General features: G+C 48.8%; 1 protein-coding gene across 1 annotated transcript in view; it reads left to right on the forward strand.

Annotated features, from left to right (window-relative positions):
* LOC123510728 overlaps positions 1 to 15,874 on the forward strand; it is a 43,133-nt gene that overhangs the window by 3,881 nt on the left and 23,378 nt on the right. Inside the window, exons 3-7 of the mRNA XM_045266064.1 lie at positions 369 to 2,803; positions 2,890 to 3,173; positions 4,114 to 5,932; positions 6,608 to 6,837; positions 8,313 to 9,449. Of these exons, the coding sequence (XP_045121999.1) occupies positions 369 to 2,803; positions 2,890 to 3,173; positions 4,114 to 5,932; positions 6,608 to 6,837; positions 8,313 to 9,449 (5,905 nt within the window). The remainder of the gene's footprint in view (positions 1 to 368; positions 2,804 to 2,889; positions 3,174 to 4,113; positions 5,933 to 6,607; positions 6,838 to 8,312; positions 9,450 to 15,874) is intronic.

Raw genomic sequence — 15,874 nt, forward strand, 5'->3', positions numbered from 1 at the left:
ACTCCCTTCATGAGTTTCTGAAGCTGTATAAAATCACCAAATAGTCACCAGAATGAATATGAAAACACGTCATGGTGCTGTAAAGGTTAAGTGTAGATCAAATTAAGATCTTTTCATTGTTCACTAATTAAAACGGGATTAGTAGTATTTCTACTCTCAACTGAACTTTGATTTGATTAATGGAGGTCAGAGAAGTTATCTAAAATAAGAACCTTCTATTACTGAGTGACTAAAAAGTGATTAATGTTCTTGGTTATCCTGGTACTGGTTAATTTAGGACAAATAAACTTTTCCATAGCGTCAAAATCTTCGTTAAATGTTCGTGAATTAAAATAACGCATGTCTCGTAAAATGTCGACTTGTTTCAGGGTCTTGCCACGCAGTATGTCACGTCATCTCAGGCCAGCCAACCCCCCCTGCCACACAGCCCACAGCTGATGGTACCACAGCAGCAGTGGCAGCCCCAATCACCACAGCAGCCACTCACACAGCAGCAGCCTGACAGCAACTGGGGCTGGGACAACTCTGGTGCTTGGAACTGGGATGAGAGTGATAAGGCCCCACAGCACCACCAGCAGCAACCACAGCAGTACACCCATGGCTTCCCACAGCACCATCAGCCACAGCAGCACACCCCACAGCTGTTTAGCAAGCCTGCGGAGAATGCTACTTACCGCCACATGCAGCCCTCGCCCACCACCAGTGTTCAGCCACAGCCACAGCCACAACAGACGCCACAGCCACAGCCACAGCAGACGCCACAGCCACAGCCACAGCAGACGCCACAGCCACAGCCACAGTACATGAACGGCAGCAGTCAGAATGGGAACAGCACAGACGAGTGGAGTAACTGGGGTGAAGACTGGGGCTCATTCGATAACGCCAACAACAACAATGTAAATAACAACAACAACAACAAAACAACCTCTTACGCTAAGCAGGAGAACACCACCGGCTCACAGCAGAACTACCAGTACCAGCAGCAGGTGTACCAACAACAACAACAACAACAACAACAACAACAACAGCAGCAGCAGCAGCTGCAACAGCAACAACAACAACAACAACAACAACAACAACAGCATTATCATCAACATCAACAGCAGCAGCAGCATAGCCAGTACACAGGACAGCAGCCACACTACACAGCACCATCACCACAGCAGAGTGTACATCCAGCGCAGCCTGCAGAGAACAGCCAGCCTCACTACCAGCCACAGCAAACACAGCAGGAGGCAACACAGCAGCAGCAACAGCAGACAGACGACAACTGGGGCTGGGACAGTGATGACTGGCAGGTGAATGGCCAGATTAATGAACAGCCACAGGACACAGCCGCCCCACAGCCCCCACAGCAGGAAGCACGGAAGCTCAGCAGGGAGTCAGCAGGTCATGAGACGAGAGCTTCCCCTGCTGTGAATGCTGCCGGTGCTGCGGGAGATGGCTGGCCTGATTGGGAAGAACAGATGCCGGTCACAGCAAGCCAGATACAGCAGCAGCAGGACCAGCAAAGCCACACAGCAGAGTCTGGGTCCTACCATGGTGGTGAGGAAGCTGTGTTGAGCCACCAGGAAGCACCACAGTGGACACAGCAGCAGTGGGAGACCTGGGGACATGACACTGTTGAGGGAGGGGCTGACCACCACACTCCTACCACCACCACCACCACTGACCCCCAAACCTACACCTACTATGACCATTATCAGCAAAAACAAGATGCTGCACAGTATGAAGCCCCTGAACAGCCCCCAGCACAGCCTCCAGCACAGCCACCAGCACAGCCACCAGCTCAGGCCCCAGTACCACACACACAGGAGCACCACAGCATCATGACTGCAGCCTCTGACAGCCACACAGAGCACAGCAGTACTGGCACAACCACCACCACCGCCACCACTGTTCAGCCGTCTACCATAACAATGAACCGCTTTGATGACGACAATTGGGGAGATGGCTGGGGGGAAATGGAAGTCCCACAAGCAACGCCACCACCACACAGCACCGCGGAGGCAGCCCCACAGCCACATGATGCCCCTGACTGTATCCTGAAGGACACACACTTACCAGAACCTCACGTCCCACAGAAGGAGTCCGGGTTACCTACTTACACTGAAGGAGCAGAGGCATGGGACAGTGACTGGGATGAAGAGGGAGAGAAGATTGAACCAGGTGCGTCCTACAGTGTCCAGGCTGTTGCTGAGGGAGTGGCGGAGATGACGCTTACTCACGCGACTGTGGAGGCATCCTATTCACATCCTTCAGTGAGTGAGGGGTCCTTCTCACACATCCCTGCTAGTGATGGAGGACTCAGCACTCAGTCCTTACCTACTGAAGACCCCCACATGCAGTCTATCCCTGGGGAGTCCTTTTCTCATCCCCAACTGGCCGAGAAGTCCTATTCGCATCCTATAACTGGTGAATCTCTTAGTGATGATCCTGTATCTCAACCTGCCTCTCAGCCTCACCAATCTGCTCCTGAAGGATATCACCAAACTGAAGGACTCCAACACCACTCAGTTTCAGAGTATCCTATTACGGAAGGATCTCACCACATACCAGCTTCAGGATACCATGATTCTCGACTTGAAGGACACCATGCAGCGCCCTTGGAAGGATATCAACAGCCAGAAGTGTCAGGATACCAGCAGGATCTAGGCAGTGAGGGGTCCTACACACACAAGCCAGATTCCACACCCACACCACCACTGCCACCACCACCAAGCTACTTACAGGAGGTGGAGGAGCTACCCATACACCCCACCCACTGCCACCCACTCAGGAACCCACACCACCCACACCACCCACATCACACACACCACAGCCTCACCACACCTATGAAACACACACACACTCACACCCACCACCTCATCACCCATCTCCCTCACTAAGTCCCCACATACACCATCCATCTCCTTCACCCAGCCCCCATGTCCCATCCCCATCTCTTAGCCCCATTACCCCTGGCCTTCATTCACCATCCCTAAGCCCCCATACACCAAGTCAGCCTCATCACCAGTCCCCATCGCTCAGCCACACTCAATCACAGCCCCATTATGATAACGTGGAAGTCGCACCACCACCACCACCACAGACCCATCCTCCAGCAGATCCCATCTTCTCAAGGATACCGGATGGGGCTTCTTCCATTCCTGAGGGACCGCCAGCCCCCACAGGTAGGGTCTGGCTTCTCTTGGGGACTGTTTTTATTGTTTTATGTTTGTTTTTGTTTGTGATGGTCTAGATTAATATTTTGGGTCATTTTTGGTGTAGTTTGTGAGGTTTTAATAGTTTGTATGGTTCTAATGGGTGTTTCTAAAAGGTCTAAGGTTCTTATAGTTTGGAGGGTTCTAATAGGTGTGTGAGGTTCTAATAGTTCTGCATTTCTAATATTTTGTGAAGATCTAATAGTTTTTTTTTTCGTATCTTTCAGTTTTGGTGTAGAATCTTGGTTAAATTATTGTTCATCTTGTAAACATGCCTTTCAAAACTCCAGTACCTTTCGTTATAGCTAATAGGTCTGGGGTTTTCAGATCACCAGGAGTTCACAAGAAGATTTACATTGGTACTTAGATGGCTGATGTAGTAATATCCTTTGTAGTACCATTGAGTTAGTGTCAGTCACTTAATTAACATTCAGATTACTGGATTAATGGAGGTTCAGGTAGATGGTCTTAAAACATAGGAGGTTCTTAATGAGGAAGAGGTTTAGAATCCCTGCTTCAGATGATGAAATGAGCATTATGAAACACTTGCCGGGGTTAGAAGGGTATTTGTGATGAGTTATTGTTTGTGTTGATGTTATTGAGTTATTTCTGTGTTTGTGGTGAAAATGATGAGATGAAAGATTATGAAAGACTCGCCATGTTTAGAAAGACTCTTGTTGATGTTATTGAGTTAGTAATTCCTCTGTGTTTGTGTTGCATTAGTAATTATTTTGTGTTGAAAATGATGGTGAAACATTATGAAAGACTCGCCAGGTTAAGGAAGATATGTACCTGTTATTAGTTATTGTTGATGTTATTGAGTTAGTTGATTAATGATTGTGTGTATTTGTGTTGCAGGGATGGCGAGTTGGTTAATAAATGACTGTGAATGTGTGTGTGTGTTTTGCAGGGATGGTGAGTGAGAGGCAAGGCGAAGGTCAGAGCCAGACAGCAGAGACTCCCAGGCAGGGTGGGACAGCGGGAGGCACCAGCAGCAGCAGCAGTGTGGCGGAGGTGACGGTGGAGCACCAGGCTACCCCCCACCCCCCACAGCCCTCACAGACCCTGCACCCAGCACTGGAGCGCCCTGCATCCAACCAGTCAGCCCACTCAGCACACTCGCTCCATTCAGCCCACTCCATGACACTGAATCAAGAAGTGCCGCTGGATGAGGTAGCAGAGGTCAGCAGTCAGCAGGGAGACCAATCAGCAGTGCCAGGTGTAGGTGCCAGTGCCAGATCTTCATGGGAGGGTGCCACTGTGCCACCCTCCATCCCCCCCACCACACCTCAGTTCCCAGGGCCTCACGGTGCTGTACCGAGCCTCAAGCCACGAAAAGGCAGCCCCTTCCAACCCCCCCCAGGCAGGGACACGCCCCCTCCCTCCTCTGTGCCTCAGGGTTACCAGTACTTCACTCCCCAGACCTCTGCAGGTGACGCTGTGCCTGCCAAGCCCCCTGTGCTGTATCCAGATGTCGGTGCCAACTTGGAGACACTGCCAGATAACAATGAGCTCCTCAGCAGTGCCATGGAGCAGCCTGGCCCGTCCCTGTGGTCCGCGGCAGACACTGTGGCCCCTGTAAAGCTGACCGTTGCTGCCCCACCCCTCGATGCCACCCCTGCCCCGGCCCCAGCCCCGCCAGCCCAGCCACAGGCCCCTCCACCCTCCAATGCCATCCCGCTAGTGGTGCCAGGGCTGGTGAAGGAGGAGAGGCCCAAGGAGGCCCCCATGGCACTCCAGCAGCCTTCCCGGGGCACGCACTCTGACCCCCCAGCAGCCCACAGTGCCAACCTGCAGGCTGCTGTCGCCAAGCCCAAGATACAGTCCTTCTCTGCCCTGGGGAACACCGCCACCCCATCCTCCCCTGCTGTGCTGGACCTCTCCAAGCCCTCCAGGGTCCCCACGGAGGCCCCTGCAGAGGACAGGCCGCAGGGAGACAGGGAGACACCAAGCTTCAGCCGCATGGTGCCAGGGGAGTCTAGGAAGGGTGAGTCTGCTGCTGCTGCAACACCCTACCAGACCCCAGCAGTGGTGCCCTCCATGCCCTCAGAGCGCGTGGTGACCGGCAACGACAACCCACAGCCGGTGGTGGCGGTGGGCATCAAGCAGGAGCCCTCGGAGGTCAGGTCACCCCCGGACGGCCCTGACACCAGCCACCACAGCAGCCAGGCGGCCCAGGTGGTGGTGCCACCGGTACGCAGCGAGACTATTGGCTCGGAGGAACCCAAGCTCAGGAACTTCACCTCCGGGAACTCTGGGAGCCGCTCTGACCTGGCAGGCGGTGACAGAGGGGAGCGTGGTGACCGAGGGGAGCGTGGCGGTGGCCGTTGGGAGCGCGACCACTCTAGAGACCGCACAGGGGACACCAGCACTCACCGCAGCACGGACCGCTACCGAGAGCGCAGCAGGGAGCGAAGCGGCAGGGACTACTACCGAGACGACTCCCCACACAGCCGCCGCTCCTACGACAGGGACTACGAGGACCGCCGCCGCTGGAGACGGGACTCAGACGACGACGAGGACAGCGACCGCCGCTACTACGACTCGCGGGACAGGCGGGAGAGGGCGTACCGTGACGAGATGGACCGCTACAGTGACCGCCCGCTGAGGGAAGAGGCCAAGGACCGCAGGGACGGCAAGAGGAGAGACTACAAGGACCGCTCTAAGGATTCCTACAGGGCGGGATACGAAGATGACCCTTACTATGGAGGCAGTGGCCGGGGGGACAGGTACGTGTGTGTGTGTGTGTGTGTGTGTGTGTGTGACGGAGATTTTTATTGTTTTTTTTTCTTTTGATTTTCCAAGTTTTCTTTTGTGTTTTGTATTTCTTTCTCTCTTGCACTTCCTGTCTACTGACATTTTTATCATCTTTTCCTCCTATTCCCCTTCTTTCCCTCTATTTCCCCTCTGTGTACCCCCATTTCCTCATTCACCCATTCACAACCCCCCATTCACCCCTCCCACACTTTTTTCCCTCCATACACCCATCATTCACCCTTTATCTTCCATTCACTCCCATTATTCACCCTGTTTCTCCCCTCTACACCCCTCATTCACCCCTCTACACCCTTTATTCACCCATCTACACCCCTCTACACCCACACACCTCTACACCTGTCATTCACTCCTTTACACCCGTTTACATCCTTCTACACCCATTGCTCACCTTGTTTTCCCCATTCACCCCCTCTCTCACATTCTTCTTTCTACACCCCTCAATACTCCTCTATACACCCATATACACCCCTATTTGCCTCCATTCACCCTTCTCGCTCTCTATTTCTTCCATAATTCACCCCTTTCTCCCCCTCTCCCTCCCCATTTCAGTTATTCACCCTTTTCTCATCTCTCCCCATTTAACCCATAATTCACCCATTTCACCCTTTTCTCTTCCCCGTCCTCAGATCCCAGCCACTCTCTCGCTCCAGCAGTATAAACAATCTTGAGGAGTCAGAACGGTCACACCACCACCACCACCGCCACCACCACAGGGATTACTATGACCACAGGGATACGCGCTCCAGGGACGATCCGAGGGACAGGGACACCGCCTACTTCAGGGACCCCAGAGAGTACTACAGAGGCTGGGAGGGGCGTGACGGCAGGAGGGAACAACGGTACTATGGCGCCAGGGGTGAGTGATGGTGTTGTTTTGGTGTTGGTGGTGGTGTTGCTGGGTGTTCTTTGGGTGTGTGTTTGTGTTGTGTGATTTTTTTCTTTCGTTTTCTGTCTCTTGTTTTTTTTTTCCTCTCTCTCTCTCTCTCTCTCTCTCTCTCTCTCTCTCTCTCTCTCTCTCTCTCTCTCTCTCTCTCTCTCTCTCTCTCTCTGCCAACCACTTTTTCTCTCAACCCCTGTCATGACTAAATTGTGTTTTGTGAATGGAGAGAGAGAGAGAGAGAGAGAGAGAGAGAGAGAGAGAGATTGTGTAAAGCCACCGCAACAAAGGTATCGTGTCGCGCAGAGAGAGAGAGAGAGAGAGAGAGAGAGAGAGAGAGAGCTGTGAGTCCACTGCGCGACAAGGTCAGATGCGGGTGACAGCAACAGCAGCAGCAGCAGCAACAACAACAACAGCAGTAGTAGTCACACTAGTCAGGCGGTTCACCTTTCCTGAGTCTGTATTGCCACGTACCGCCACACACACACACACACACACACACACACACACACACACACACACACGGAAAGTCCCCACAGCTTTCCTCTTCCAGTGTTTTAAAGCCTTGAGCATAGCGGCGTGTGAGGAAATAAGTCTGGGAATCATAATATTGGTAGCCAGGAGGAGCGTGTCAAGAGCAGAGGCGAGACACAGAGGAGATATGCGTCCTAGCGTGATGAAAAGCTTGTGTATCTCAGCCTCGTAATATTCTTGTTATTTTTTTCATAGTTCGTTATTTATTGTTATTTACGTTTAGTGTGTGTCGTGTTCAGGTGTTAATTTGGCGGGTGAGGCTGGATATAGTGGGTTTTGTCACGAGTTTAATTCCAGTGTATCATTTTCGTAATATTCCGTGCCACTTTTTTCATAGTGCATCGTTATTTATTGTTATTTACATTTAGTGTGTGTCGTGTTCAGGTGTTAGTGTGGCGGGTGAGGGTTGAAAGGATGGATTTTTTCACGAGTTTAATTCAGTGTATTTCAGCCTCGTAAGATTCCGTGCCATTTTTCATAGTGCATCGTTATTTATTCTATTAATTACGAGAATTATATATCGTGTTCAGGTGTGAGTGTGGCAGGTGAGGGTGGAAAGGGTGGGTTTTGTCACTTCTTGTCTGGTCTCGAGTTGTTTTTCCGTGTAATGATTGTAGCGGCGGCTGGAACGCATGCGCTGTGTTTGTTGCTGGTGCTCCGCCGTGACGTCACTTGCCACGTGTCCTGTCAGTGTAGAGGCTGCTGCGGGTGGGTGTGGACGTGTCTCCCCCGTGTATGTGTTTTGGTGAGCCACGCTGCGACGCCCTGATTGAAGGTGTAGGTAGTGAGTGTGCCCTGCGACGAGTGTGAGGCGCCACCACTCAGCACACCGCCGCGCCTCACCTGCCCAGTGTTAATTAGTCATGAGGTGAGGCAGACATGGGCTTTACCTGTCCCCACTCATTGCCCGTCAGTCCGGTGATATCGCTGCATTAGAGAGCCGCCGCCACCGCCGCCGCTGAGCCCCGCCATGGTACAGCTGGCACAAAACACACCCATGCCGCCCCTGCCGCCCATGGCCCCTGGTGCTCTGGTTCCTCCGCCTGGCCCTCTGCCCCCGCCCCACCCCCAGAACCCGATGACGCAACCACAACAGCTGACTGGAGACCCCGCCGCCGCTCAGCTGGGCCGGCCTCCCCCGTCCCCCGCCGCCGCCACCTCGCCACAGCTGGCACCCAATGGCAACCACCCCAGGCACTCCAGGCCGCCCTCAGGCACCCAGCAGGCACGCAACGGCCACCCAGACCCCGCCCACACCGCCCATCATGCACCACGGGCCGCCGCCACCCGCAGGGACCAAACTAGCCGGAAGGACACGGCTCAAGGACACGTACGCCTCAGGAAGGACGTCCCGGATTCCTTGTACTTGCAGGACCGATGGAGTTACTACGGGGACCCCAGGGTGAGGGCCGACCAGGGGTTCCTACGGGAGGAGAGGCACAAGCGGTGGTCTCGGGATGGGGACGGCAGCAGCTGGGCCCCGAGGGAGAGGAGGCACCCGGGGGACAGCAGGAGTGAGGTGTCTGAGGGCGCTGGGAAGGATGGGGCGAGAGACTTGGTGAAAACAGACGCTGAGAATGGAGGAGGTGGTGAGGAACGTGTTGGGGAGACCAGACGACGGCCCCAACACCCTCAACACCCACCACACCACTACCAGGACACCCCCCGCAGCACACACCCACCGCACGCCCCCCGCACGCTGCCGAGACACTATCGAGACCGTCCTAGGGAGCAGGAAGGTGGAGAGAGAGAAAGAAACCGTGATAGAGACAGAGAACACGAGAGGGATAGAGAACGTGACAGGGAGAGAGAGAGGGAGAGAAACAGAACCCACGATAGAGAACGCGATAGAGACCACGAGAGGAGCAGAGAACAAGGAGAACCGCGCCGTAGAGAACCAGTAGGCGAGGAAAATGGTTACGACTCCGACCACTCCCGTATGTCTCGCTCCACCGCCGTCAGCTACTCCTCCAGGTCACTCCCACGACGACCCCGCGCCGACTCCATCACCTCCCACGCCTCCCGCGCCTCCTTCAGAAACCCAGGGAGACACAGGGGTAAGAAAAAGCATTGGTACCTTACCCAAGCTGCTTAAAAGACACGGCGGAGGTTGTTTAGTTGTGTTTAAGAGTGTTTCAGGGTGTTGAGGGTTGTTAAGGGTGTTTATAGGGTGTTGAATGGTTGATAATGGTGTTAAAGGTTGTTAAGGGTGTTTTGTGGTGGTTATAAGGTGTTGAAGGGTTATTAAGGGTGTTTCAAGGTTATAGAAAGTTTCAAGGGTTTTTTTTTTTTTTTTTTGCTGTTATAGTGACAGATTAGCAATATATCTGCATTGTTGACAGGAGAAACACACTTCAAGAACAGTTAATCATCATCTACTGACGGATTGTCAAGATTTCTGCATTGTTGACCAGAGAAACATACTTCATAAACTCTCTCTCTCTCTCTCTCTCTCTCTCTCTCTCTCTCTCTCTCTCTCTCTCTCTCTGCCGTCTTTTTTTACTACTACTACTACTACTACTACTGTCTTATTGACGGATTATCAATATTTCTGCATTGTTGACTAGAGAAACACACTTCACACAGTTAATCATCTTTTACTGACGGATTAACAAGATTTCTGCATTGTTAACAGGACAAACACACTTCAAAACCATTTAGTGATCTTTTTACTGACAGATTAACAAGACTTCTGCATTGTTGACTGGAGAAACACACTTCAAAAATGTTTGTCATCTTTTATTGACAGATTAACCCTTTCAATGTTGAAACTCATTTTTACAGTGAGATTTGTGTACCATTAGATAATTATACTGACATTAGGAGGCGTCTATAGAGGTCAGAAGATTAAAGGCCACAGTCTTCAGTATTTTAACCCTTGCAGTACGGTGAGACATTTCTACCTTGAGATTTGTGTACGATTAGACCATTTTATTGACATTAGGAAGGGTCTATGGAGGTCAGAAGATTAAAGGCCACAGTCTTCACTATTTTAACCCCTTTCAGTACTGGGACACATATTTACCGTGAGATTTATGTACCATTACACCATTTTATTGACATTAGGAGGGGATCTATGGAGGTCAGAAGATTAATGGCCACAGTCTTCACTATTTTAACCCCATCATGAGTTTCTGAACCTGTAGAATATCACCAAATAGCAAGCAGAATGAATGTGGAAATGCGTCATGGTACAGAAGGGTAAACATAATTTCTGCATTCTTAACAGGAAAAACACACTTTAGGAAAATCGTGGTTAATCTTCTTTGGCCTTTGAAAATAGTCTTTGTGAGAGAGTGAAGGGTTTCTGAACACAAGGGTGAGCTAGTTTAACCGCCCAAACCCCCTCAGTACCATGACGCGTTTCCATATTCATTCTGCTTACTATTTGGTGATTTTATACAGCTTCAGAAACTCATGTGGGGGATTAAAATAGTGAAGATTGTGGCCATTAACCTTCTGACCTCCATAGACCCTTCCTAATGTCAATAAAATGGTCTAATCGTACATAAATCTCAGGTTAAAATGTATCCTAGTACTGAAGGGATTAAAATAGTGAAGACTGTAGCCATTAACCTTCTGACCTCCATAGACCCTTCCTAAGTGTCCCAGTATTGAAGTGGTTAAGATCATCGTGGTATTCAGTAATGCTATTCTCTCACCACGACTGTTTTCCAAGGCCACAGAGATTATTAGCGGGGTTTTCAAGAGTGTTTCTCCAGTTAATCTTGTCACTCTGCCTCTAGAACCGTAAAAACACTTAAAAATGCTATTCTCTGACCACGACTTTTCCAAGGCCATAGATGTGATTAGCGGGGTTTTCAAGTGTTTCTCCAGTTAATAATACAGAAATCTTGTCATTTTTCCTCTAGGACCGTAAAAACACCTTAAAAAACGCAATTTTCTCTCACTATGACTGTTTTCCAAGGCCACAGAGATGACTAGCGGGGTTTTCAAGAGTGTTTCTCCAGTTAGTAATCCAGAAATCTTGTCACTCTGCCTCTAGAACCGTAAAATCACCTTAGAAAACTCGTGTAATTTTAGATAAAGCCTTTGGAAAGAGTGCAGGTGAATCGCAGAGGTGTTTAAGGATAGAAGCCTATGTGAGTCAGCGCTTGTGACCTTTTGAAACATTGCACACCTTAACGAGAGCCAGACATGTTTTATGATAGGGGTCAACCTGTGTGTGTGTGTGTGTGCATTTTTTTTTATCTATTGTCTCGAAGTTAGTTTTTTTTTTCTTGTTTTTTTGTCTTTCTTGTTCCCTCCATTATTTTTCTCTCTCTCTCTCTCTCTCTCTCTCTCTCTCTCTCTCTCTCTCTCTCTCTCTCTCTCTCTCTCTCTCTTCCTGTCTCAGTTTTCTTCTTGGTTACTTTCTCTCAATTTTTCCTCTTCCTTCTCCTCCTGCTTTTCTTCTTTACTTTCTCCTTTCTTTCTCTCTCTCCTCCTCCTCCTCCTCCTCCTCCTCCTCCTCCTCCTCGTATTAGCTTCCATCTCATCTTTCTTCCTCTTTCCCTCCTCCTCTTCCTCTTCCCCTTCTTCCTCCTTATCCCATTTCCTAAGAACATGCATCTTTTCCCCTCCTCCTCCTCCTCCTCCTCCTCCTCCTCCTCCTCCTCCTCCTCCTCCTCCTCCTCCTCCTCCTCCTCCTCCTTGTAATACCAAGAAAGCATGGAAAGAGTCACCCAATGTTGCCAGATCAGCTAACCCACCCTTCTTCCTCCTCCTCCTCCTCCTCCTCCTCCTCCTCCTCAGTAAAGACAATAATGCACTGTCATGTACAGGCGCCAGGGAGGGAGGGATGAGGGGGGGATCTTGTGGTATCCTATAATTGGTATCCTTCTATTGGCGCTCTTATCCTCCTTAGAGAGAGAGAGAGAGAGAGAGAGACGTTTATGTTATGACGTGATAAATCGCTTTGTGTACTATGTGACTCTCTCTCTCTCTCTCTCTCTCTCTCTCTCTCTCTCTCTCTCTCTCTCTCTCTCTCTCTCTCTCTCTACTCTCTACTACTACTACTACTACTACTACTACTACTACTACTACTACTACTACTACTACTACTACTACTACTCTTCTTCTTCTTCTTCTTCTTCTTCTTCTTCTTCTTCTTCTTCTTCTTCTTCTTCTTCTTCTTCTTCTTCTTCTTCTTCTTCTTCTTCTTCTTCTTCTTCTTCTTCTTCTTCTTCTTCTTCTTCTTCACTACTACTACTACTACTACTACTACTACTACTACTACTTCTTCTTCTTCTTCTTCTTCTTCTTCTTCTTCTTCTTCTTCTTCTTCTTCTTCTTCTTCTTCTTCTACTACTTACTACTACTACTACTACTACTTCTTCTTCTTCTTCTTCTTCTTCTTCTTCTTCTTCTTCTTCTTCTTCTTCTTCTTCTTCTTCTTCTTCTTCTTCTTCTTCTTCTTCTTCTTCTTCTTCTTCTACTACTACTACTACTACTACTACTACTTCTTACACCTCTTCCTTTCCCCCTCTCTTTCTCATTTTCCTCTTCGTTTGTTCCCCTTTACTCTTCCTCCTCCTCCTCCTCCTCCTCCTCCTCCTCCTCCTCCTCCTCCTCCTCCTCCTCCTCCTCCTCACGCCCCCTCAGTGTTACGTTACTTTACGGTACTTGGAGCCCCCCCCGTCACACACACACACACACACACACACACACACACACACACACACACACACACACACACACACACACGTCAGATTTGTCATTGTCATATTTGTGGTTTAAGGAGAGGAGGAAGAGGAAGAAGAAGAAGAAGAGGAGGAGGAGGAGGAGGAGGAGGATATGAAAGCGTGATATGAAGTAGTTGTTGTTGTTGTTGTTGTTGTTGGAGAGAGAGAGAGAGAGAGAGAGAGAGAGAGAGAGAGAGAGAGAGAGAGAGAGAGAGAGAGAGAGAGACACACACACACACACACACACACACACACGGTCTAAAACAATAACAATAATAAAATAAAAGAATGAGATATTTTAATTCTGATTAGATACTGTATAGCTTGTCCTGGGCGGGGGGGAGGGGGGTGGGGGGAGAAACATTGTGAGGAGGAGGAGGAGGGAGGAGGGCAAAATGTCTGCTGCTGCTACTGTTGTTGTTTAATTGTGTTCTTTTGTGGTGGTGGTGGTGGTGGTGGTAGTGGTGGTGACGTGATGGTGGTGGTGGTGATAATAATTAGTGGTGATATTCTTTTTGTTTATTTGTTCTCTTTTGTAACGCCTCCTCCTCCTCCTCCTCCTCCTTTTTCTTCTTCTTGTTCTTTTTGTTCTTGTTCTCCTTCTTTTTCTTGTTCTCCTCCTCCTTCTTTTTCTTCTTGTTCTCCTCCTCCTTTTTCTTCTTCTTGTTCCTCCTCCTCCTCCTCCTCCTCCTCCTCCTCAGAATGTGGAGGAAACAAGGAAGAAGGGAGAGATAGAGGGAGGAAACCTTGAGGGAGTCTGCCTATCCTTCCTCCAGTCACGCCCTTGGAGAGAGAGAGAGAGAGAGAGAGAGAGAGAGCATTACAAAGTAGGAGGATGGGGAGAAGGAGGAGGAAGAAGAATCGAAGGAGGAGGAGGAGGAAGAAGAGAAAGAAGAGGAGGAGGAGGAGGCGGCGGCGGATTCTTGGTAGTAGTGATATGAAGAGGAGGATTAGGAAGAAAATAAAAGGAGGAGGAGGAGGAGGAGGAGGAGGAGGAGGAAATCAATAAGAATAATAAGAGAAGAAGAAAACGGTGAATAAACAACAGAATGAAAGGAACAAATAAGGAATAGAGAAAATGAAGAAGAAAGAAGTAGATAGAGAATAAAAAATTGATTAGGAGAAAGAAATGATATACAAACATTGAGTCAGCATGTGATCGATAAGTAGTATTGATCGAGAGAGAGAGAGAGAGAGAGAGAGAGAGAGAGAGAGAGAGAGAGAGAGAGAGAGAGAGAGAGAGAGAGAAGGGGGGGGGCGGTGACTGTCATACCTTCAGTGGATTAAGTTTATCTGATATATTTTTTTTTTCATCTTTTTTCTTTCCATTATGAATGCATGTACTGACTCTCTCTCTCTCTCTCTCTCTCTCTCTCTCTCTCTCTCTCTCTCTCTCTCTCGGTCGATCCATTGCATTTCTATCTCTGTTTATCTTACCTTGTTGTTGTTGTTGTTGTTGTTGTTGTTCCCTTTTATTTATTTATTTCTTCTTCTTCTTCTTCTTCTTCTTCTTCTTCTTCTTCTTCTTCTTCTTCTTCTTCTTCTTCTTCTTCTTCTTCTTCTTCTTCTTCTTCTTCTTCTTCTTCTTCTTCTTCTTCTTCTTCTTCTTCTTCTTCTTCTTCTTCTTCTACTACTACTACTACTACTACTACTACTACTACTACTAAAAGAGGTTAAAGAGGAAGAGGAAGAGGACTTGTTAGTGTTGGAGGTTTGAGGTTAAGCGAGTCTGTACAGTACCTTGCTCCTCCTCCTCCTCCTCCTCCTCCTCCTCTTCTTCCTCTTTACCGACAGGAAGCCCCACAAATGTCTACGTGCTTTCCTCTTTAATAATTTCTTTCTTTTATCTCTCTCTCTCTCTCTCTCTCTCTCTCTCTCTCTCTCTCTCTCTCTCAGGAAAATTTTAAGTGTAATGGGGCGCCTAGAATAATATTTACGAGAGAGAGAGAGAGAGAGAGAGAGAGAGGAGGCCAAGGGACGCCACTGACCTACTGACTGCTCCTCTCTCTCTCTCTCTCTCTCTCTCTCTCTCTCTCTCTCTCTCTCTCTCTCTCTCTCTCTCTCTCTCTCTCTCTCTCTCTCTTTTCTCCCACCCGCGCCCTTGAAGCTTAGGACACACGCACGCTCTCTCTCTCTCTCTCTCTCTCTCTCTCTCTCTCTCTCTCTCTCTCTCTCTCTCTCTCTCCGCCCGCATATCTCGTTTTTTGTTAGTTTTGTTGCAGATTAGCTCAAATAAATGTAAAAATGAGGTTAGTACGGTATTCTAGTCACTGATGTACGAGAGTTGATAAAATGAACCTCGTACTTTATTTAGTTGATGAGGTACGATGCTCTTGATTATTATTTTTTTAAAGTCGAGTGAATAATAAAAAAAACAGTAAAAATTAGGTTGGTACGGTATTCTATTATTATTTTATTGGTGTACGAGAGTTGTGCCAAAATGAACCTCGTACCTTATTGATTTGATGAGGTACGATGGCTCTTAAATTTTTTGTCTACAGTGACTTAAAATAATCGTAAAAATGAGCCACATACGGTAATTTGGCCAGTAAAGATACGAGAGTTACGTTAAAATGAACCTCGTACCTTAATGAGTTGAGGTACGGTGATCTTCAATAACCAAATACTTCAATAATAGTAAAAAAATAAGCCACGTACGATAACCTAGCCAGTGAAGCTATTGAATTACTGAGATGCCTCTAATGAAATGTACGACGTGACAGACTATGATGAGATGAGCCTTCCAAATGACATGAGGAAGTGTTTAGGCCTGTCTTATCAGCCTATCTATTTTGTAC

The sequence above is a fragment of the Portunus trituberculatus genome, chromosome 30 (assembly GCF_017591435.1).
Source record: "Portunus trituberculatus isolate SZX2019 chromosome 30, ASM1759143v1, whole genome shotgun sequence".
Classification (NCBI taxonomy): Eukaryota; Metazoa; Arthropoda; class Malacostraca; order Decapoda; family Portunidae; genus Portunus; species Portunus trituberculatus.